This window comes from Ictidomys tridecemlineatus, chromosome 4, assembly GCF_052094955.1.
Source record: "Ictidomys tridecemlineatus isolate mIctTri1 chromosome 4, mIctTri1.hap1, whole genome shotgun sequence".
NCBI lineage: Eukaryota > Metazoa > Chordata > Mammalia > Rodentia > Sciuridae > Ictidomys > Ictidomys tridecemlineatus.
The window spans coordinates 200,148,985-200,171,996 of NC_135480.1; the positions used below are offsets into that span (position 1 = coordinate 200,148,985).

General features: G+C 39.6%; 1 protein-coding gene across 1 annotated transcript in view; it reads right to left on the bottom strand.

The window, feature by feature from the left end:
• The window catches only part of Psmb7 (proteasome 20S subunit beta 7), a 55,359-nt gene that overhangs the window by 31,310 nt on the left and 1,037 nt on the right, over nucleotides 1-23,012 (bottom strand). Inside the window, exons 3-5 of the mRNA XM_005320947.4 lie at nucleotides 22,199-22,296; nucleotides 20,531-20,671; nucleotides 16,679-16,794 (exon numbers count right to left, since the gene is read on the bottom strand). Coding sequence (XP_005321004.1) covers nucleotides 16,679-16,794; nucleotides 20,531-20,671; nucleotides 22,199-22,296 — 355 coding nt within the window. The remainder of the gene's footprint in view (nucleotides 1-16,678; nucleotides 16,795-20,530; nucleotides 20,672-22,198; nucleotides 22,297-23,012) is intronic.

Genomic DNA, 23,012 nt, shown 5'->3' on the forward strand with positions numbered 1-23,012 from the left:
GATGGCCGCCACTATCAACAGGCATCTGGGAAACTAAGTGCATCTGCTGTGGAGAAAACTGGGCTGGGAACTCACAAACACCGTGATGCCCAAAGCAGTTGACAATGAGATGCAAGTGCTCAGGTAATTCCAAGACAATGCAATACAGAAGGCAAGGGGAAAGCAACAACGAAGAGGAGGAGGCAGCAAACACAAATGGGACCAGAATTCTCTAATAATTTTATTCACATTTCCTACATATTGGTCCCATACCCAGACCAAATACAATCAATCAACAGACATGCAACCTTCAAAACATTAAAATATTACATCCCATTTTCCCCATAAACTATAATACCAAGTCATCCATTATTTCATTGCCAGGATCCAAAGCCGGATGCCATTACTCCAGAATGCACACCCGGGAGAGAGGGGAAGGCAGCCTAGGGGCAAACAACTAAGGCCCTATGTGAGGCACACGCCACATCACACAATGTATTTGTCATTCAGTCATCCCCCTAGCAGCCCACTGAAGTGATAACAGTCTTGTCAAGGGCTACAGGACTAACAAGCATAGAGGAAGGATTCCTGTCTCTATGTCACTCTCTCAAACAGAAAGTTCTGTATGTGGGGGCTGGGGTTGTAGCTCAGCGGTAGAGCGCTGGCCTCGAATGGGCGAGACCCTGGGTTCGATATTCAGCACCACATAAAAATAAATAAGTGAAATAAAGGTATTAACATTTTTTAAAAAAAAAGAGAAAGTTCTGTATGCAATAACACAGTTGAGGAGCGCATTCCCACTATCTTCCATGATCAGATCTTGCTTTTCTCAACCCACTCCTCCCTCCAAAGCACACACACTTGATGCTCACCAATGCCACAGGACACTCATTTCCTAAATGCCTATGATGTTCTAAGCCTTCATGCCTTGGTATGTGGCGTCCCTTTGCTCCCATAACAGTGCATGGAACTCCGGGTCACCCTTCAAACCCCAGCTGAGACATCGCTTCCTCCCAGAAGCCTTCCTTGATCACCACTCTGCCCCATGGGTGTTCATCCCTCTCATCCTTGCAACTGTCCATCCTGGCACAGCTGACCCCCCATACCCACTAGCCAAATGAAGGAGCGGGCATTCTGAGCTGGCCCTAAGGAGTGATGAGAGCTGTAAATGCCTTGATACATACAAAAGAACACATACTGCCTAATTTACCATACCTGGCTGGTAAGAGACAAAAGGTATATGTAAAGCAGGTTCAATTTTCAAAAGGGATAAAAGGATTTAAAGCCACAAAACCATGTGCTATTTATTCTATGTCCCAGTCTGATCCAAACCACTGCACTATCACAGGAGTGGGCTGCCCTTCTGAAGAGTTCTGTGGTCCTACTAGTGAAACTCCCAGTCTCATCAGGAGTCTGTGTATAGGTGCTCCTTGGCAACCTCCACATGTCTGCCTTTTTCAGCCCATCCACAGTTACCAAGTAGCCAGTGGTGCTTCCAGAACAAAGCTTCTTAAAACAGAAAAACAAGTTGCAATTCAGTAACCAGCATTCAGAAAGACCACCATGTACTGTGATGGCTACCTACTAGTCACTCCACGCCTTGCCTCCTCCACCCACAATGTTCTCCTCCAAGTTCACCATGCAACTGGGCACCCTGCTCAACCACTCCTAACTCCCAACCCACTCAGGAGCCAAGCTATGGGAAGATCAGAACAAGGGAATATGCAACTCAATCCTCCAGCACCAGCAGGGCCAAGAAGCCATTCTCTGCATGCCCTGATCTGCAGCAACCACTCAGACCGGCACTGCCTGACCTCAGCTGCTCCAGCCAGGTGCTCATTAAAAGACTCTTCCTACAACTGACACCCTGTGGAGGCCCAGAAAGAGACTGCTCCATTGCTGACTCCCAGGGCCTGACTCATCCACAGACCTTTGACATGATGCTGGGGGTCACCCCCATCTGTTGACCTTCAGGAGCAGGGGCCCAAGCAGTCAAGCCTCAAGGTCCATATCTCTAGTCAAGCTTTTAAAATGTAATATCTGGTCTTACGAATCACAGGTCATTGGCTTAAAAACAAATCACTAATTCCTGTAAGTAAAATATAAGCTCTCAGAAAATACGTGCAACACGCAGAATATTAATAACTAAAAAGAGCTTGCAGATATATAACATCAATATTCCAACAGAGAAAAGACAACTGTTCACAAAAATCATATTTAGAAATATAGTTCATTAGTAATCAAACAAATATAAATTGAAATAAAATACCATCTTTTGCCTTTTAAATTAGCAAAGATTAAGTCAGTGCTGACAAAGGTGTAATAAAATGGGCACAATAAAACACTAATGCATAGAGCTTTCCTCTCAGGAACTGAGAAACATCAACTGGAATTTAACAAGCTATACACACCCACCAAGCTGGCAATGCTACTGCTGGGCAGTTATTCCAAAAACAAAAACGGACAAGTACCCAGTCATGTATATAAAAGACCATCGTTTATAGATTAGCAAACAAACACACACACACACACACACACACACACACACCCCAAAAAAGCCAACCTAGAGATAAGTATAAAGTTTTAACAATAAACTACATACACAAATCATTAAACATAACAAAGGTTTGGGGGTATAGACAATGGAAAGATATGCATGATATAGTATTTAGTGGTAGAAAATATGTTCCAATGCAATATTAACAGGTATGCTTATGTGATACATACTATGGAAACCTGGAAGAACAAATCAAAATATGCTCATTTCTGAGTGTTGCTACTTTCATATTGTTGCGTGTGTGTGTGTGTGTGTGTGTGTGTATGTGTGTGTGTGTTCCCTTCAAAGAGCATGTATACTTGCAATTTTTTAAGGTATAAACTGGGAGACAACCCAACAGTGTTAAATGATTAGGTGAGTGGGGGGATCCCGAAATACCAACACCTTGCTACCTGTCACATCTTTAATGGCAACAACTTATTCCTGAAATTTCTATACAGGGCCTGAAGGTCAATCCATGCATGAGTCAACAGTCCCAAAGTAGGACAGCAATCAATCAATACAAATAAATACATCATGCCTCTCTTTACCAGAGGTCTTAGGAAAGCTTCCTTGGGGCTGTCTTGGTTGTAGCTCAGTGGTACTGAGCCTACCTAGCACATGTGAGGCACTAGGTTCGATCCTCAGCATCACATAAAAATAAATAAATAAAGGCATAATGCCCATCTACAACTTAAAAAAAAGTCACCTTAGTAATAAAGACCTGTGCGCATATTGGCAAAGAGCTAGACCCCAATTATCCAGTATGGCACTCTGGCAAACAGTGCCAAACAGTACAGTCAGTGCAGCTAGCTGCAACAGACACGGACGGTGCTGAGCATTTCAAAACACACTTCCACCTACCAGTTCTGCTTGCTCTTCAGACATGGCAGGTGACAGCAGCCCCACTTTACAACAGGGAAGACTGAAGCTCAGGTAAGGAACCTACCCGCATCACGTGGTTAGCAAAGCTGGGATTTCATAGCCAGATCTATCTGAATTTAGGGTGTGTGGTATTCTTTCCATTCTACCATGTTTGCTCTTAAATAGCAAAGCCAAATGCTTTAAGTCAAGATTAGCAAGTAAGACTGGAAGCAGCTATCTTTTCTTAGCTTCCCACCCCAAAAAAGCATGCCTTCAAGCTTCCTTTTTGTTCAGATTTCAGGAGAATGATCAACACACATCTGGATATAGTTTTTTTGTGTGGTTTTTGCTTAGAAGTTCAAGCAAGACTGAAATTTTAGTTAAATGATCTAAATGATTAAAATGTATTTAATCATTTAGATCATTTAACTAAAATTTCACTGATTAGCAATGCCACTCAGTACTTGTTCTAAGAGTACTGTATATTAAAATAGCCACACTGAAAAAAAAATTACTCTTTTTTATCCAAAGCCTCAGAAGATGCTTTTGATCTTATCAGCATTAGTACTCACTAGGTATCCTTCATGCAAGAATTGTTTTGGATTTTGGAATATTTGCCTATTCATAATTAGATAATCCAAAGGATGGAACCCAGTTCTAAACAAAAAATTCACTTATTTCACATACATCCGAGACACGTAGCCTGATTGTAAACTTATACAATATTTTTAGTGTGCCTGAGTTTTGATGAGATCTGTCACAGGGCGTCAACCGAGGAAATTTCCACTTGTAGAGTCATGCTGGCACCCAGATTCAGATTAGGAAACATTTCAGATTTGGGGTGCTCAACTTGTAGTTCAATTCGAACCTAACTTTTTCCTGAAAGAACAATTCAAGTCAAGGCAAATCTGAACTGGCCAGTGTTTTTTGTATTTTTTTTTAATGTTATTTTTACATATCAGAGTTCCTTGAAATGCTAAATCAAATTTAGCAATTCCATCATCTGTTATTAGTCATGCTAAAGAAATACTAAAAGACTGAAGTTACTTCCTAAAACCTGATGCCTAATCAAACTCTTTAAACAAGGATCTGAAAACTGGAAGGTAGAAATTTGCATTTTTAAATAAGATCTATGCTCACTCTCAGACTAAGGAAGAGGAAAACTCCAAAGGGTCTCTGACCCTAAATTCAAGTGTTAGGGTACTGCCCTATTGTATAGAAAAGGAAACTGATGCTCAGTTACTTTAAACTAATTTGTGTAGGACAATACAGATGGGCCACAATTCAGAAGTGACTTCCCCTGGGCCTAGTAGGGTGCAGGCTCTGGGATCACACATTTGCATAGGAGGGCACAACTCTGATGCTCCCTGCCTGCTTCCCTGGGCAGGGACTCCAAGCACAAGTTGGCTACGCTACACCAGGAGGCAACATCCCTTCAAGCACAAAGTGATCCAAAACCATGCAGTGCAGTGCCCTGATGCCCTGGTTTCCCTCCCCAACACAAAAGAGATACGAGCATGCGCACCTTCCTAAAGGGGCGGCTGTGAGGAATGAACAAGATGAAACAAGCAAAGCAGAATGCCAAGGACATAGTAAGAGCTCAATAAAAGCTAGTTATTGTAATGACTTTAAAACAAGCTCCCCATTCTCCAGCAGCAATTTTATACACTTGTTCTCGACAAGTCCCCAGGCTGGCAGCTTTAATGGCAACAGAGGTCTTCAAAATTTCTTCTCTCAAAGTCACAAAGTTCCGAGAAGAAGCAGCAGGATATGGATTCCCACTGTTTTTCCCCAAATCAATTTAACCAGAACTTTACAGGAAAAAAAAGCTGCTCCTTCTGTTAAGGAGCAGTCCATTTTAAGCACCCAAGGACCTGTTTGCCACCATGGCCTGCCAAGGTGGAAGATATATGCAGCGATAAAGGAGTCACCCACAGAACTTCTAATCCATCAGTGTCAGCTCTCCCTGACAGAGCGCTTAGTCACACTTGCTCATTGTTAGGCAACTGGCCACTCTTCCTGGGGAAAATTTGGTGCTTTCCAGAGACCCATGGATGGGGGTCATTTTTCACTCCATTCCTGCTACAAGGCCTCATCTCCTGATACTAGTGCTTGCTCCGAGGACCAACAATGCCAACATGTGAAGAGCTGATTTATGAATATAAAACAACATTGGTGCCGGGGGACAGTGTTCAGCCACTAGAGAGCAGTGGAGCACCTCTCAAGGCTCAGTAAAATGGAGCACAGACTAAATGGTTTAATTGTATGCATGTATTTCATTATAAGCCTTGGCCAAAAGCTTCTGAGTATGCGGCAAACCAAGCAATCAGACAATCTTGCATCGCTTGCTGAAATCCAGATTTGTCCTTTGTCAGCATAAACAGTTTAATTTGATGTTTTCACTCCTGAGTAAGCACTGAGTATTACATTTAAACCCTCGTGAGGGGAAAGAATGCTTCCTTTTCATCAGCAAATGTACTTCAATGTCAGAGTCTACCTTTTATTCCCAATGACTTTAAAAAAATTTTTTCCCATTTCATACGCTTAAAAATACATTTTAAAATCATCCAACATTTTTCACTCCAAAACGAACTTCTCAAAAAGTACAGTTCCTAGTCTAAATGCAATGTAATATAGTCAAAGAGAAGTTAAATTTCTAAGTAAATAATTTAAAACACTACTTGAAGGGAACAGGAATTTTTCTTATAATTGCAATTGCAACATCTCATGGACCTGATAGTTTATAAACACTCCTAAGAAAATACTAATAATCAGCGGCATTCAGGCCTAAAATGTGAAAGTTTTATTTTATTAATGCATTTAACTGAAATGCCATAGGTATGGGGAGAAAATGCTCCCTCAAAACAGAGCACCACCTAACCCTATGTTTATGGGCTAACGTGGAGGATGAAAAAAATGGCTTACATTGTGCCTCCTCTGTCTCCCACAGTGGCAGGCCCACAGTAACAGGAGCTCCCACTGAGCATGTTGTGGCACAGGGCAGACCCTGCACCCTCGTGCAGCACAAGCGCAAGGCATCCCTTACTCTGGCTCGCTTTTCAAAACAACTTCCCAAATTGTAGGTCAGTCTACTCTGCAGGCCTTTTCCAAGTTTTATGTCTCTCAGGATCTTCGAGAATAAAAGGATCAGAGATTTTAATCATTGATAAAGCATACCTAGTTTTAATCTTAAATTAAGGAATATCTTGCCCACAGAGCTTATATGCAAACAAAAGGAAATCCTACTTACTAAAAAAAAGTAGGGAGGCAGAGACTTTTTTTTTTATGTTACTCGGTAGACTAGATGGTATTATCTCCTTTTCAGAAATGGGAAAAAGCTAAGTTCAGAGAGATGAAGGAACCCACTCAAACTCACCCAGCCAATAATGGCAAAGTGGGAATCTGAACCCAGTTCTGAATGATAGCAAAGCCAACTGTTATGGTTCAGATATGAGTTGTCCCCCAAAAGCTCAAGTGTGAGACTGCAAGAAAGTTCAGAGGTGAAATGATTGGGTTATGAGAGCCTTAACCTAATTAGTTCGTTCATCCATGATGAACAGATTAACTGGGAGGTAACCACAGACAGCCAGGATGTGGCTGAAGGAGGAAGGTTATTGGCGGCATGTCTTTGGGTATATATTTTGCCCCTGTGAGCACAGTACTTTATCTCTGCTTCCTGGTGGCCATGTACTGAGCTGCTTTCCTCTACTACACTCTTCCGCCATGATGTTCTGCTCACCTTGGGCCCAGAACAATGGAGCCAGCCATCTTTAGACTCAGACCTCAGAAACTATGAGCTAAATAAACTTTTCCACCTTTAAAATTGTTTTTGTCAGGTCTTTGGGTCACCACAGCAAAAAAAAAAAAAAGCTGATTAAAACATCATTTTCTAAGCACTACCCAGGGAAAAGCCTGCTGTTGCATGAAGTGACTTTCCACTCATTCTGACCAATAAGAGAATAAAAGAAAGCAAGTTCCAGACCACAAAGTAGAAAGGTGCTTTTCTTTAGCAAGGCCAGTTCAGATCCAATTGTGAGATAAGAGCAGGTAAAGAAAAATTAGTTCACCACACTATCCCTAAAGTGGGGTCTAAAGAACAAACTAAAAACTGAGCATTTCATTTAACTCTTCTGAAAAACACTCCTGGCAAGAGTGAAATAAGGACTGAATTCAAATCAGAAAAGATAAAACTTCATGATAAAATATCTGAGCTGGAAAAAAGAGGGAAATGCACTACACATTAATTCTATATTTTACCATTTTATGTATATATAAGAGATGTTCAATTTTTTTTAAATACCAAACCAAAAACAAAGTCCACTCTGATTAGAACAGATTAAGAACTGGCAACGTTGAGTACATTACCTTCTCTGTAACAATATGATGAATTTGTTAAATGTTTTCTCATTTCCTAACATAACGGCACCATCTATTGGCTTAGTACCACCTTTGCAACAACCAGGAAGCAAGAGATACAATTAAACTTGCATGGGCTTTTGGTTCTCAGTTGTTTTCTTCCTGGCACTCCACAGCAGCATGAATTTTAAGATATAAAATCCTATGAATTGTACATTTTAAATCTTTTAAAATGCCCCTTATTTATATTGATCAAAGCAAGACTAAGTACCAGAGAAATATTTGTACATCGAACTACACACAGAGAATATGGTGGCACTAAAAAATATTAAAACACCATGCACTAAACTTCTAGCATGTGCTGTTTCTTATACAGTATCTCACACATCCTCATACCTTTCCCCTGCCAGTTCCTCTAACTACAATTTTACAGGACAAGAAATCAAGGCACATAGCTAATGTGATTTTGGACTGAAGATCTGAACCCAGACTGATTCCAAAAACCAGCTCTTTCAACTGAGCCATGGTGCCTCAAAAAGCGATGCCAAGACCAACACTTGCACATCAAGTGCAGTGATTTGCACAGTATGTTCACATACGCCATGGCATCACAGCACCCCAAGAACCTATGGCCTTCCCAAGAAACCAAACAAAGGCCACCACAAACTGCACCAACTTCATTTTAGAACGAGCAGATCTCTGGGTGGGTTTTTGGCTCAGAGGTGGAGCACTCGCCTAGCATGCATGGGGCACTGGGTTTGATCCTTAGCATCACATAAAGTAAATACATTGTGTCCACCTGTAACTAAAAAATAAATATTTATAGGGGGGAAAAAAAAAAAGCAGATCTGAGGCTCCAAGCTCCAGGGCTTCTTGTAGAGTTCTAAGTTACACCTCTGGTAGCTACGGAAAAGCCCACTCTTGAGCAGTCAGTCACGGCTGTCTGAGCAAAGCTTCCAATGGAATGAGGTTTCCTAAACCGGCCCGGCTCCTCCCTCCCACAGCCCTTGGCAGGTAGACACACTTCAATACCCACAGCAACACATGCTTCCAGGGCCTCTTCAGCAGTCAATTACATGAGGCCCTACTGTGGAATGAAGAATTACCAGCAACACCACAGCTATAAAGTCCACACACATGTCCTCTGAGGAGGCTCTTGTGAAGGTCCATGAACTAAATACAGCTGCTGCTAAATTCACATCTGATTTAAGAAATGAAAATGAAAATGAAAAAAATGTGTCATCATGAGAGTACTAATTTTATCTAACACAGGAGAACTTTCAACATCAAATCATGTGGAGACATCAAAATATCTGCACAAAGGTCTCACTTTAGTGTAAAAATGCAGGGAAAACGGCAAGTCTGAACCCCCTATTGATGTTCCAACTTAATTCTAGGATTCTTTTGGCAAAGCCATGAGACATCTGGTATATTTCCTCTTCTGTCCCGCATCTTTTTAACTGCTCAGGGGCCCTGTAAGCTGGGACTTGGTTTGTGCATTCTAGTAATTAGGAAATTGTATATCCAGTTTATCTGGAGATAGAATTTTACCTGGATGGCCCTGGCAGTGACCCCAAGTCTTCCCTAATGGTGCATACCAATGTTTATTCCTCAAGTTAGTATTCCTAAATTGTCCAAGGGCCTCATTTCCAGGAATGTCATGCTTGAAATTTTATTCATATTAATTCTCTATGTGGATAAGCAGGCAAAAATAAAAATTTTATATACCTTGCCAATGCTGCTACAAGGAACACTGCCAAACTAATAGCAAAAGATGGTCCCCAAGCTTCTTCTGACACTACTTCAGTTTGCCTAATAAAGAAAAGCTGCCAAGTTCAAAGAATAAGCTAATTAATCTGAGAATTAAAAGAACTCACATTTTGTCTATTAAAAAATATGACTAAAGCCCCTCTCCCTTTCTTAATAACGTCATTCTCTCCCAGCTTTCAACAATCACAATCGATCAACCGAAGTCTCTTGAATTATTCTCTTAAAGAGAAGTGAAAGAAATCCTAGGGTTCCCATTCCCACTCATGCACTTCCTTGCTGCATGAACTTGGCAAGAAATCTCCAGGAACCTCAGTTTCCTCAAGCAAGGATGAGAGCAGTCTCATCTCTATTTGGCAAAGATTAAATCAGTGAAGTACCACCCCCCCAACAGCTGCCAGTACTACAGCTAAATAAGTGCTGCCATTCTTATGGTCACCCTTCTGTCCACAAAGACGGCTTTAGGACAGGGCCACACCATGATGTGTTCAATGTATCTGTCTCCCAAGGAAACCCTCAGGAAGGCCAGTCCTCAGACAGTGGGCTCCTGGACCCAGCACTCAATGCAGATAGAGCTGCGCCTGCAGGTTGAAGATGAGCAAGACAGGGTGGGCAGCCAGGAATCATGTAAATGAAGGCAGCCCTCAGGCACCTGGCTAGTCGCCAATATGAGCCCATAGTAGATAAAATTTAGATACCCTTGTCTTAGGAATAATTTGTAGCTTCCAGCTCTTCCTGTCAAATCACTCAAAAAGAAAAAAAAGGTTAATTACAAAGTTTTTCAGTTTTGCTTTTATTTCTCATAACAAAAAAACTCCTAATTTAACAAAACATGAGAATTCAGATGAAATATTCAAGTCAAACTCATGGAGGCACAGAATTCAGGAGGGCCCTATTTTATCTGTTCTTCATGAAATTAAATGAATTAAAGCAAAATCCATCAAACTTTGGCAATTCTGGAGATCTCTATGTCCAGCTGCCCTCAAAAACAAAGGAAGGGGCGGGAAAGAGGAAGAGGAAGGAAAAGACAAAATAACACAAAAATCAAAGCCACATTAGGAAGAAAGGCCCAATAAATATGGTTTTTAACATGCAGAGTACAAAATCTACACATAGAGCAATTGAAAATATGGACAAAATGCCCATTGAGAATTTGGATTAATATTTTTAGTATTCAGAAACAAAACTTACTACTAAATAAAATAAAATCATAGTTGCTATGTTGAACCAGGGCTTCTTAACAGAGACAAGGGTTCAAATCCCAGCTTTGCCACCTGCAGGCTGAATGATATTGGCTAATTTGCTAAATATCTCGAAGCTTTAGGTTTCTCATCAATAAAACAGCAATAACAAAATCCCTTGCATGGAATTTTAACTGAAAATAATGTGACAGCACCCAGCAGACTTTGGCACAGAGACACTGCATAAATATGTTTCACATTTAAAATAATACTAAGCTTCAACAACGACCAAAAAAGGACATGTCTTGCAAACAATGCTTTGTTCTAGTCTCTTACAGCTAACCTGAGGCCACATAAACAGAAGTCAATTTAAACCAACTCTAGGGGTGCTGTGAACAATGAATAGCAGCTGAATTTCAGATGTTCTTTGGCACAAATAAGTTTAGAGAATGAAAAAATTAATTCACCATCAAATATTCATTGAGTTGCAGGACTCTGGGAGGAAGTGATGGCTGAGTGTTAAAGGAGCAAGAGGGACAAGGGCTAGGTAAAAAAGAGTTTGGCAGAGGCTGGAGTGCTCGAATTGGGACTTGCAACACAAGCCTAAATGACCAGGAGGGAAGGGCTTTGGGGCTAGACTTTAGGTGACAGGGGAGATACTCCAGGCAGCAGTCATTTCTGACAAAAGTCATCTTGGTAGCTATTCAGGGAGGTACAATGGAGGTTTAACAGGAAATGCAACGGGAAAAGGGGTTTTAGGATCAACTGGAAAGAGAAGTGGCCCGGGTGGAGGAGTTACAGCAACACTGCAGACAAGAGACAGCAGGGGACTGGCACTGAGGAAGAAAACGGAAAATCAATGCCACAATCCCAGGATCCAGCCTTCCAGCCTAAGAGCTGGCCGGTTTCTGGAAGTCTCTGTAATGACAGGGGCCATCCCTATGGCCTCTGGACCCATCACATCCTCAACATCTCTGGCTACGATGCATCTCCCTGCCCCCAGCCTCCCACATGCCAATGCTCTCTATAGCTATCAGACTGCTCTAAAAGCAAATCTAAACCTACCACTACCTGGCTTGAAAACTAGGTGGAAACCTCCAGAAACAAAATCAAACAGCTCAGCCTACAGCACCAGGTCCATGTAAGGCCGTATTCAGTTTCGCTTCTGCTCTACACTCACAGCACAGCTCCTCTTCATCCTTCCCCACTGCTGCTTCTGCTTCCCTCTGTATACTACCCTCCCCCATCTACCTCCAGCAAACCCTGGCCTATCTGTTCCCTGGTCACACAGATCATACAGAGCCTAAAGAGCCTTTCCTTTGGGGGCAGGAGTGGGGCAGTTAATTCCTATTCATCCATCAGATCTTAGCTTAAATGTTATTTCTTCCCATTGTTTCACTTTATCAGAGACAAAAATACCCATTGTTGATAAGGCGGCAACAGAAAGGCATCCTTGTGTTCTCTCAGTGGAAGAGTAAACTAGTTATCTTTTAGGATTTGGCAATAGCTCTCAAAAAAGCATAAAGCACTCTACTATCATCTGTCACTCTTTGGGACTGCCCAACAGCTGTATTTCCTTCCTGTCTGGGGAACTCCACCCACACAAGAATGGGAGGCTGAACTGGACCAATCAGAAGTACCCACCCTTTCCTGTAAGGAGCCCTCTGGCAGCAAGAGGGAAAACAGAAGACACCCCTGGCTCTGAGGCCACTGAGGTCCAGTACTAGCTGCCCCAACCAGCCAAAGCTGATACAGAAGCATGATTTTTTACACTACTCTTAGCCCCAAACCCAGTTATTGCCCTCTCAGCTTTGTTGTGAACCAGGACCTGCTAGCCTTTGGGAAAAAAAAAAAAATGTCTTCTCCTTAAATCACCGGTGATTCTACTGCTTATAACAGAGAATTCTGACTGGCACATGAACATATCCCAATCTAGAAATTAAACAACTACAAATTTATCTAAATCAAGCATGTACTTGTGCAAATAGATGAAGGCACTTTGTTGCAAAGCTAAGAAAACCAAAGCATCAAAATATTCATTACTAGAAGAATGGGTGAGTAACCATGGTATAGCCAGAGAGTGATTCTATATGATCACTATTACAGAAATGACATATATCTAAACACACTGCTATAAACCCTTTTCAAAACAAATTAACTGTAAGGGAGAAACACTGTGTACTCCATAAGGGACAAATATGCATGCAGATAGATGATAGATCATAGAGAAAGGGTTGTGTGAAAGTGTATCATAAAACATTTCCCAGGAAAAATAAGAATCCTAACATTGATGACTTTGGAGGAATAACATGAAACAAACATTTCTTTGTCCCTCTTGAGTGTTTTGTTATGTTCATAAACTACTTTCATTAGAAAATGTTAAAGTGTCACTTGCTCAGAAAGGACTTACCAAACATCTATCATCCACATATTACTTCCTATTATTCTTTTGTTGTTGTTGTTTTGGTATTGGGGATTGAACCCAGGGGCACTTAGCCATTGAGCCACATCCCCAGTCCTTTTGTATATTTTACTTAAAGATAGGGTCTTCCTAAGATGCTTTAGGGCCTCACTAAATTGCTGAGGCTGGCTTTGAACTCCTGATCCTTCTGTCTCAGCTTCCTGAGCTACTGGGATTACAGGCATGTGCCACTGTGCCCAGCTTCTTCCTATTCGTGACTATCATTCTTCTCTAGGGGAATTATCACTGTGCATTCTTTTAGATTAAGATGTGTTCATCTAATGTCCATCTGCCCTCCAGGCTACAGGTGCTGAAGTGGCACAGTGATGATCACCACACTCCCAGTGCCCAGCCCAAATGATGTTAAATAAACACCTGATAAAAGTAAAGGGATTTTTTTTTTTTTTTTGGCAGAACTAGAATTTGGACCCAAGGGTGCTCTACCACTGACCTACATATCCAGCCCTTTTTATTTTTTTTTTATTTGTTTTTTTTTTTTTTAGAGAGAGAATTTTTTAATATTTACTTTTTAGTTTTTGGTGGACACAACATCTTTATTTTATTTTTATGTGGTGCTGAGGATCGAACCCAGTGCCCCGTGCATGCGAGTGCGCTTGAGCCACATCCCCAGCCCCCTTTTTATTTTTTAAGACAGGGTTTCATCAAGTTGCCAGGCTGGTCTCAAACTTAAAATTTTCCTGCCTCAGCCCCCCAAACTCCCTGGGATTATAGGGGTGTGCCACCACGCCCAGCCTTATTCTCCCTTTCAAGACTCAGCTCAAGGGAAGTGAAGCTTTTCCTAAATGACCATAGTTTAGAAGTGACCCTTTCTCCCACAGCCCCACTCACTCTTTGTTCTTTTTATCTACTATCCTAGTTGGCATCTACCACTGTCTCCTATTAGATGATGAATATCTTGCAGGCAAAGGCCCTCCATTTATCGCTGTCTGCTACAGTGCCTTTACACAGAAGGCACTCAATACACAAATGAGTGAATGAACACACAAGATCTCAAAGAAACAATGTGATTGCATATTAAATCAGACACTGCTGCTGTTTCTTTCCAATCCAGTTTAGAATTACAAAGCAAACGCTTTCTAAATTTTTTATAACCTTTATTATTTATTTTTATGTGGAGCTGAGGAGCAAACTCAGTGCCTCACACGTGCTAGGCATGCTAGGCAAACACTCCACCACTGAGCCACAACCCCAGCCCCCAAAAGCAAATTTTTGTTTCTTTTTTGCTCCATTTTTTTTTCTTTGTTTCTGGGGGTGCCTGGGGGCAGAGTATGGAGATTGAACCCAGGTAAGCTATTCCCCTAGCCCTTTTTATATTTTTTACATTTTTTTTTTTAGTTGTAGGTGGACACAATGCTTTTATTTTTATTTATTTATTCTTATGTGGTGCTGAAGATCAAAACCAGTGCCTCACCCTCACTAGGCGAGCACTGTACCACTGAACCACAATCCCAGCCCTATATTTTTTACTTTTGAGAATAGAATGGCTATCACTAAATTTCCCAGGCTAACCTCAAACTTGCAATCCCCCTATCTCAGCCTCCCAGGCTGTTGGAATTATAGGCACCACCATGCCTGGCAGGAGTGTTTCCAAAAGAAAGTATTCTATAAACCCAGAGCTGTATACCCATCATTCTGAAGTCAAACCACACTTGGGGAGGTTAAAAAAAAAAAAAAAACACTGCAATGAGAACAAAGCAAAAGGCAGGTCTCAGAGGTAAAATAAGCAGACTCACATCCGTGCGACTACTCACTGTCAACAACTTTTCCTAAATTTAGCTTTGTGTTACAAAAAATTACAGTTCAAAAACAAAAGAAACTAATTTAATTTTCCCATTTTAAAAATGAAACTGCTTTGTACTAATGTTAAATTTCCTGAAATTGATGATTTTATCCAGGTAATAAAAGAGAACTCCTTGAAAGATTTAGAGGTGGGGAGCTATTTACTCTCAAGTGATTCCAAACACAAAAAATAATGGTAATAATGATGATGATGATGATAATGATGATGATGATGATAAAGACAATGATGATGTTGTGTATGTAAGGTAAAATGTTAACAACTGATGAATCTGGGTAAATAATTCATTATATGCTGTCAACTTTTCTGTGTATGCTATTTTTCTGCCAAGTTTGAAATTTTTCAAATAAAAAATAATAGAAAAGGTTATTCTATCTTTACCGCCACTTAAAAGTCCTAGATGGGGAGACATAAAAGCAATACTTTAATGGAAATAAAAACTACATTTGAATAAAGCAATTCTAAAATTACTCTAAGTATCTTGATTTTAAAATAATTACAAAGTTCCATCCCTATGGTATCTGAGGGTAAATCATTCTCTCCAACAAACAGGGAACATCTGTTGTAGAAAACCTTGTAAGAAGCTAAATAACACAACGGGAGAGCAAAGTCTCAAATTGGCAATTTCCAATATTCAAGGCAGCAGACTTCTAGCTAGTCAAGACAACCAGACATAAGTGGTTGGAAAAATACCAGCTGCATGACTATTCAAATTTGGGATTTATACCATCTAACTCAGATATTTAACAAAAACATTAGAGTCTGAAAAGTCCTAATCCTTCTAAGTATAATTTTATCACTCGTTTGTTGTTGTTGTTGTTGTTTTTAATGGGATCATTAAAAGAAAATTCTCTCATCTAGCAGTGCTGAAACACAAACATAAAAAGCTGATCTGAAAAGATTTACTACTATTTATAGGCCAGACACTGGAGCAGATGTTCTATATACAGCTCCTTGTCGTGAAAAGCACCTGGTATGTAGGCAATACTGACATTTCACAGCTGAGGGAATCAAGGTTCAAGGTGGAATCAAACACTCATGATTTCTCAGACACTAAACGGTAAAGAGGGACCACAGTCACTCACAGCTTTAAAAAACAGAAAACCACTCTCTGCATATACCAGTCATGCTCAGAAGTGAGGCCTCAACTCTACCTTTCCATCTGCCCAGAGGGCTCTTCCACTCAAATCTCACTTTCATCATGAGACCTACCCCAACCTTCCTATTTAACTCTGCAATCTACCTTCCACCCTCTCACTTGCCCACCTCTCCAAAGTACTCTTATGCTGTATGTATCTTTTAACTTTTTGTTTTCATCTTTGTAAATTTATACAGAGATGTAAGAAATAATAGAGTTCCCAAATACCCTTGACCCAGTTTCCCCAAAATACATTACTACTGTAAAATATCATTGTATAATAAACACAAGGAGGGGGAAAAAGCATTTTTTTCTCCAGTATTTTTGCTTCCTAACATTATAAATGTATTTTATAGTTGCTTACTGTCTGCTTCCTCTAAAAAAAAAAACTCCTCATAGAAAGGAATTTTTCTAAATTTTGTCTGCATACATCAAGTTTAATCCATAATAAGCATTCAATAAATATTTATCAAAGCACTGAATTTCACTGCCTCCTTTAATAGGAAACATACCACACTTCAAGAGACCAACCTGGCAATAGGAGAATTCTGAAACATAAATAAAACATCAAACTCACCCATGGTGACATAAGGCAACTTATCAGTTGACCCGTGAGGATAGATGCTGTAGAGATGAGGGCCAGTGACATCTACACCTCCTAAAACTAGGGCTGCACCAATGTAACCTTGATACCTGGTGATGAGAGTATGCATAAGGAAAAAAACATCAGTCTGCATGGCACCACTGTAACTTAATCAAAAGCTACATGAGAATTCAGAAAATAAAAAGTTTTTCTTATATTGTTTCATTAAGGGATTATTACTTTTATGGGAACAAAAAAGAGAAGGGAACTAACATTAGAGGGGCATCTATGTGGTATACTGTGTGAAGTACTCCACATACCTCATTTCAGCTCAGCCTCAGCCTCCTTTAAAAGAGGACACTATTATATGAAAAATGTGCTCTATATGTGTAATTAAGAATTGTAATGCATTCCGCTGTTATATATAAATTTTTTTTAAAAAGCACACTATTGCCAGGCTCGTGGCCCACACCTGTAATCCTAGAAACTCAGGAGGCTGACGTGAGAGGATCCCAAGTCTGAGGCCAGCCTTACCAATTTAGTGAGACCCTGTCTCTAAAATATAAAAAAAGAATCTGGGGATATGCAAAATATCCCTGGATTCAATCCCAAGTATTACCCCTGCCCCCAAAAGTACTATCATTCTCACTTAAGAGAAAAATCAACCCAGAGACATTAAGTACTTGCTCAGTGTCTGAGAGCAAGTTTAGCTTACTCCAAAGATCACAAGCACTGTCGCCTTCACACCTCTCTGTGATTAGCAGATAACAATGAAGAGCTACCCAGCTCTTCTAAAAACCAACCTTATCACAGACACAACAGGAAAATGGCTCATGTCAAAAATATCTTGCCTCTGAACTCAAATCACAGATATAAGCTCACATTGAATAAAAGGAAAGCATTTCATCATTTAGAAACATAAATAATAACTCCATGAAAGCCTTTAAACCACTGCTCCTACCATAGGACAAAGCCGTGCCTTTTCAGGAACACAGAGAAATACATTTCCCACCTCATTCCACTTGGTCACATTATCTGTTCCTCTGGACTCTTTACACAGTTGGTTTATTTACCATTTCTATATATTATTTTCCCTGTATTCAGTTCACCTGCCATTAGAGTTGCTATGCTGGATAAAGATGCTGAATTTAAACTTCTCTGCTGTTAGCCTTACCTCCTTGAAAAGAAAAGTAAAACCCACACACACTGAACTTGCCATATGATATAATCATTGAAACTGATACAAATAAATTAACATAAAGACCAAAAAGTCATAGTTTCAGACTGAGAAACAGCTACACACCAAAAAGCATTTGGTGAACAGATTAGTCAAGTCCAGTATTTCCCCCATATTTTGATTACCAAACTGTTATTTCAAAAAGAATCTTCCACTTTTAAATAAAAAATTCAATATTAGCAAAGAATCTTAGAGGAAGCCTGAAGAGGGAACATAGGCCATATGGCAGGGAGCAACTGGTCCACAGGCACCAAAAATTATAATATTGATCCATGGTTCTTAAACACAATTCCACAGACCCCTTTGAAAAACTGACTAAGACTCTGGAACCCTCCCCCAACAAGATCACAGAGGTTTTTTTGTAATTCAAGAGGTTCTAGATCTCTAGAACTCCTCCATGGGTTCAAGGGGGAAAGCTCCTGATTCTAAGCTGTCTACTAAGAGGAACAAGATGCACAGTACAGAATTAAGTGAACAGAGTAAGTTACAAAATATCACACACAATGGCATGCCATTCTTGTTAATATGTAAATATGAGAGTATAAGTATAGAATGAAAAAATACATCTCAAAGATTTTCAGCAACCCCCCCCCACCATCATAAGCCTTGCTTCTTTATTCCTTTACCCCTCAAAAGTCAGAGAGCCAGAAACTAGTATCTTTACTTTATTGAGAAAGAAACTGTGTTGACAAAAGATGGAGTGAACTGCCAAAGTCACTTAGCTGGCAGTGATGTAGAAGGAACTTGAACCAAAGTGCCTTTCAACACTCTGATTCACTCTATGTACCTCACCAAAAATGACAACAGGGCATAAAAGACTAAACAACCCTGGATTAAATTTTTACATGTTCCTCTCAAAACTATTTGATAAAATTTAATTTTTACAAAGTGTTATTGACCTAAAAATTATAAAACATTGAAAAAAATACTTCAGAATTCCTGAAATATTCCAGGAAGAATGATTAAAATACTTGCTAAACTATTTTGCTAAACACATTAAATGACCTTGCAAGGAATCTTGAAATACAATATTTATTTATGGCAACTTTAGAAGTTTGAAAATTGTTTAAAATGTAATGAACCACATTAGCCACCAGAGGGAGCTTTGTATTTAAAATTAAAATCCACAAATGTCTTTGGCACTCAGTAGGTGTGCTTCAACAAGTTCCACTCACAATACAGCTAAGAATTTAACTGGTTGGCAACAACTCTCCTGGATCATAATGATGATTATATACACAAAGGCTCAGCACGGCCAGAGCAGGAATTAGGTAGAATAGGTTTCCTACCCACATGACGCCAAGTCTTAATTTTCTCATCTGTAAAATGGAAACTATACTAATATCCTTGCTGCATATACACTACTGAGAAGCCAGAGCAAGACATGTAGATGAGGACCCTCAAGGCAACAGCCATATAAGAAACAGAGAGAACTGAGCCAGGGAGGAACTGTGACAGGGCACTCCTACATCTAAGGTGATATTCACCACTCAGTTCCAGAACATCTTTCTGAATTCTTTTCCAAGCCAGAAACTTGTGTATTTTTAATTCAAATCTCCAACTTTATAAATTATTAGCCACTGTTTTTTTTAAATGCCATGTGACCTAAGTAAACTCCTCTAAAGACCATGGCCTATGACCTACTAGTTCATCATCTTTCTATTCATGCTTTCCTTTAATTCTCACAAAAATCTCTAGGTATCATGATGTCCATTCCACATATAAGAGAAAAAAAAAAAAAGAAGAAAACTCCTGAAAGTGAGGCAGGTCACAAAAGAAGTCAGTATTCCAACTCAAAACAAATGCCCAGCCTACTTCCCCTATAATAAATAATATAATAAAGAGGCAATCCTCCCTTACATATAGCAAATGAGAAAATGGACTTAAGATGTGAAAACTGTCAAGACCTACACAAACATTAAGTAATGATGTGATTATTAAAGAAGAAAAAAGAAAACTACTCATAGGTTGGCATCAGCATAGGGTGAAGTTCAGGCAACTCACTACATGTCTATAAGCCTCAGTCTGCTCATTTATAAACAGGAGACAGTTAATAGCCCCTCTCTCACAGTTAAAGGATAAAGTGGGAACAGGCATAAAGCACTTTAACACAGAACCTAGAATGGAATTAAGGGACAGATAAAGAGACAGATAATATCAATATTATCATACTTACTCACTACACTCAACTACAAGTAGTACTATTCACTGCATTGTTATTTAGCCCCTAAAAGAGGGAGAAGAAAAAAATCATCTGTGTGTTGGACGTGGAGAGGTGAGATTTATAGGACAAACTCAAAAGTTCCCCCAGCTCTTACTTTCCTACCATGAACAAAAGATTGCTTTTATCCTGTAATATCATTTTACTTCAGGAAATTACTCACCTGGATGCCTGTGATTTATTGGGGAGGGGGAATCAGACCCCATAAATTTAAATTCACTATCAAATGCCTTCTGAAATTAAAATGACTTTTTATTTAATAACAATTGACTTTTGAAATAAAATGTGTACTTCGAAATGTTTTTTCTCTAGCTTCCAGGTTTCCCTTGGCTAAGTATCTAACATATGAGAAAAAGATGCTAAAGAAATCCCTGTCCTGGAATCTTACCTGAAAAGCATCTGCTTCAGCATCCGATTGGCCGTTACAACTCTGGGAAGGCGGCCAGTAGAGAGGGAGTGGAGCTCCAAATTGGAAGAAATGAGCTGGGTTGTCATGTCTGTGTCTGCTGCTGTCCCAGCACCACAACAACTAAAAAATACCACGAGAAACTTAGCTGACATTCAATTACCAGGAGTCTCAATTAGAAGCTGAGTTCAAGTATACAGAGAGGATTTAAGTCTATCTGCAATGCAATTACTCTAATCAATCTTAAGTAAACCCAAAATTGAGAATACACATCCAATTATATTCAAATATGTTTTCTACAGCCCAGTGAACATTTCAAAATCACTGGTTTCTATGAATCTAACAGAGTGCATATTTTTGTAATACTACAAATGTATCCAGTGCTACAAAAAAGCAAGGTGTGTTGTAATTCAATATCTGCCAAGTATTTACTACCAGATACCAGTCATAATACCAAGCACTGGAAACAAAGAAAATGTAATTTAAGCTAAGTATAGTGGCACACACCTATAACCCCAGAGACTCAGGAGGCTGAAGCGGGAGCTTCAGGAGTATCACAAATTCAAGGCCAGTCTCAGCAACTTAGCGAGGCTCCAAGAAATCTAAAGAGACCCTGACTCAAACTGAAAAATAAAAAGAACTAGGAATTAGCTCAGTGGTAGAGTAACCCTGGGTTCAAATCCCAGTACCTATAATAGAAAATATAATTTGATTCTTAATTCCCAAACTGAGTGGATGAGACAAACAAAAATTGTAATATACCACATAATAAAGTATAGTAACATAAGTATAACTTGCTCTGAGAAACTAGAGGAGAGATTAGTTCTGATCATTAACAAAAGGTTTTCTATGAACTGGATTTGGAAGAATGAAAACATTATACAAGGGGTTTGGAAGATGTATTCGGTATTAAGAGTACTGGCCTGGCAGGTCCAAGGCCCTAGGTTTGGTCCACAGGCATACACAGATACAGACAGACAGAGACACACACACACACACACACACACACAAACACACCCCTCTCTAAGCAGAGAAAAGAGAGCATTTCTAAGCAAAGAGACTGGTATGCAGAGGTGATACAACTTAGAAATAAGGGAAACAGGAATAGGGGTACGAGGGAATAGGGACAATACAAGAGGAACTGGAGCATGGGGTAATGGCAGCCAAAAGAGGCTGAAAGGTAATCTTTTTGTGACACTGTACAGAGTCTTAAATGTCATGCTACAATTTTGACTTTATCCTACAAGTAAAGTGAAAATGTGAAAAGTCTTCTGAAAAGTTTTTTTTTTTTTTTTTTTAAAGAAAAGGGACAAAATCAGATCTTTGTGTTTTACAAAGTCTGGTAGAGCAGAAGAGTAACAATAACAACTCCAATATTCCAGTTGAGAAAAAAACACAAATGTCAGTCTTAACAGAGGGAGGGATAGAAGAAAATGGATTGAAGATACAGAAGGCAGAACTGGCTACCAAATTAACTTAAGACTAAAGAGAGGACTTATAAATAACTTAGGTGACAGGTAGGTGGTAATAACCTTTTAAGGAGATAGAAAATACAAGTTGAACAACAGGTTTCAGGGAGAATGATAGTAAGTTCAATTGTATCCCTGACATTTGAAAATTTAAGAGCTACTCAAACTAATCAATACTTACTAAATATTAGGAGATATGAAGTGAATTTTTGAACAGTTCTTGTCAGCAACAACCATCCCTTCAGTGGCTCTTGTATCTGCTCCAAGAACTATCCCATCCTATTTAAAAAAAAAAAAAAAAAGTTTTAAACAATTTTACACATATAAGCCACAGTTCTCCTTTCCAGTTAAGGAAAACAATGTTAGTCATATCCTGCTCCCACAATCCCATACCACCAAAAATGCACCAAAGGGCTGGGGATGTGGCTCAAGCGGTAGCGCGATCGCCTGGCATGCATGTGGCCCGGGTTCGATCCTCAGCACCACATACCAACAAAGATGTTGTGTCCGCCGAGAACTAAAAAATAAATATTAAAATTCTCTCTCTCTCACTCTCTCTCCTCTCTCTAAAAAAAAAAAAAAAAAAGCACCAAAAAATACTGTTCTACATGCTCAGGATTAACAAAAGACTGCTTTTTTTAGTTGCCAATGGATTTTTTCCCTTTATTTATTTATTTATATGTGATGCTGAGAATCCAACCCAGGGCCTGACACATGACAGGCAAGCGCAGTACCACTGAGCCACAACTCCTGCCCCACAAAAGGCTTCTTAATAAACATTACAGCTTGAATCCTGAGTAGGTGTTAAGAATTAACACTCCCATTTTCTATTAAGATTCAGTGAATTCCTTACAAATCACAGAGCTAATCTGAGAAAAATCTCCTTTAAGTCCCAGAAATTTTTCCATTAAAATAGGCACCTCTGCCAATTTGTTTTTTAAAAATGTCGCTTTTCATCTGAAACATTATTCATCATCCCTTTTGATCTTTACAAC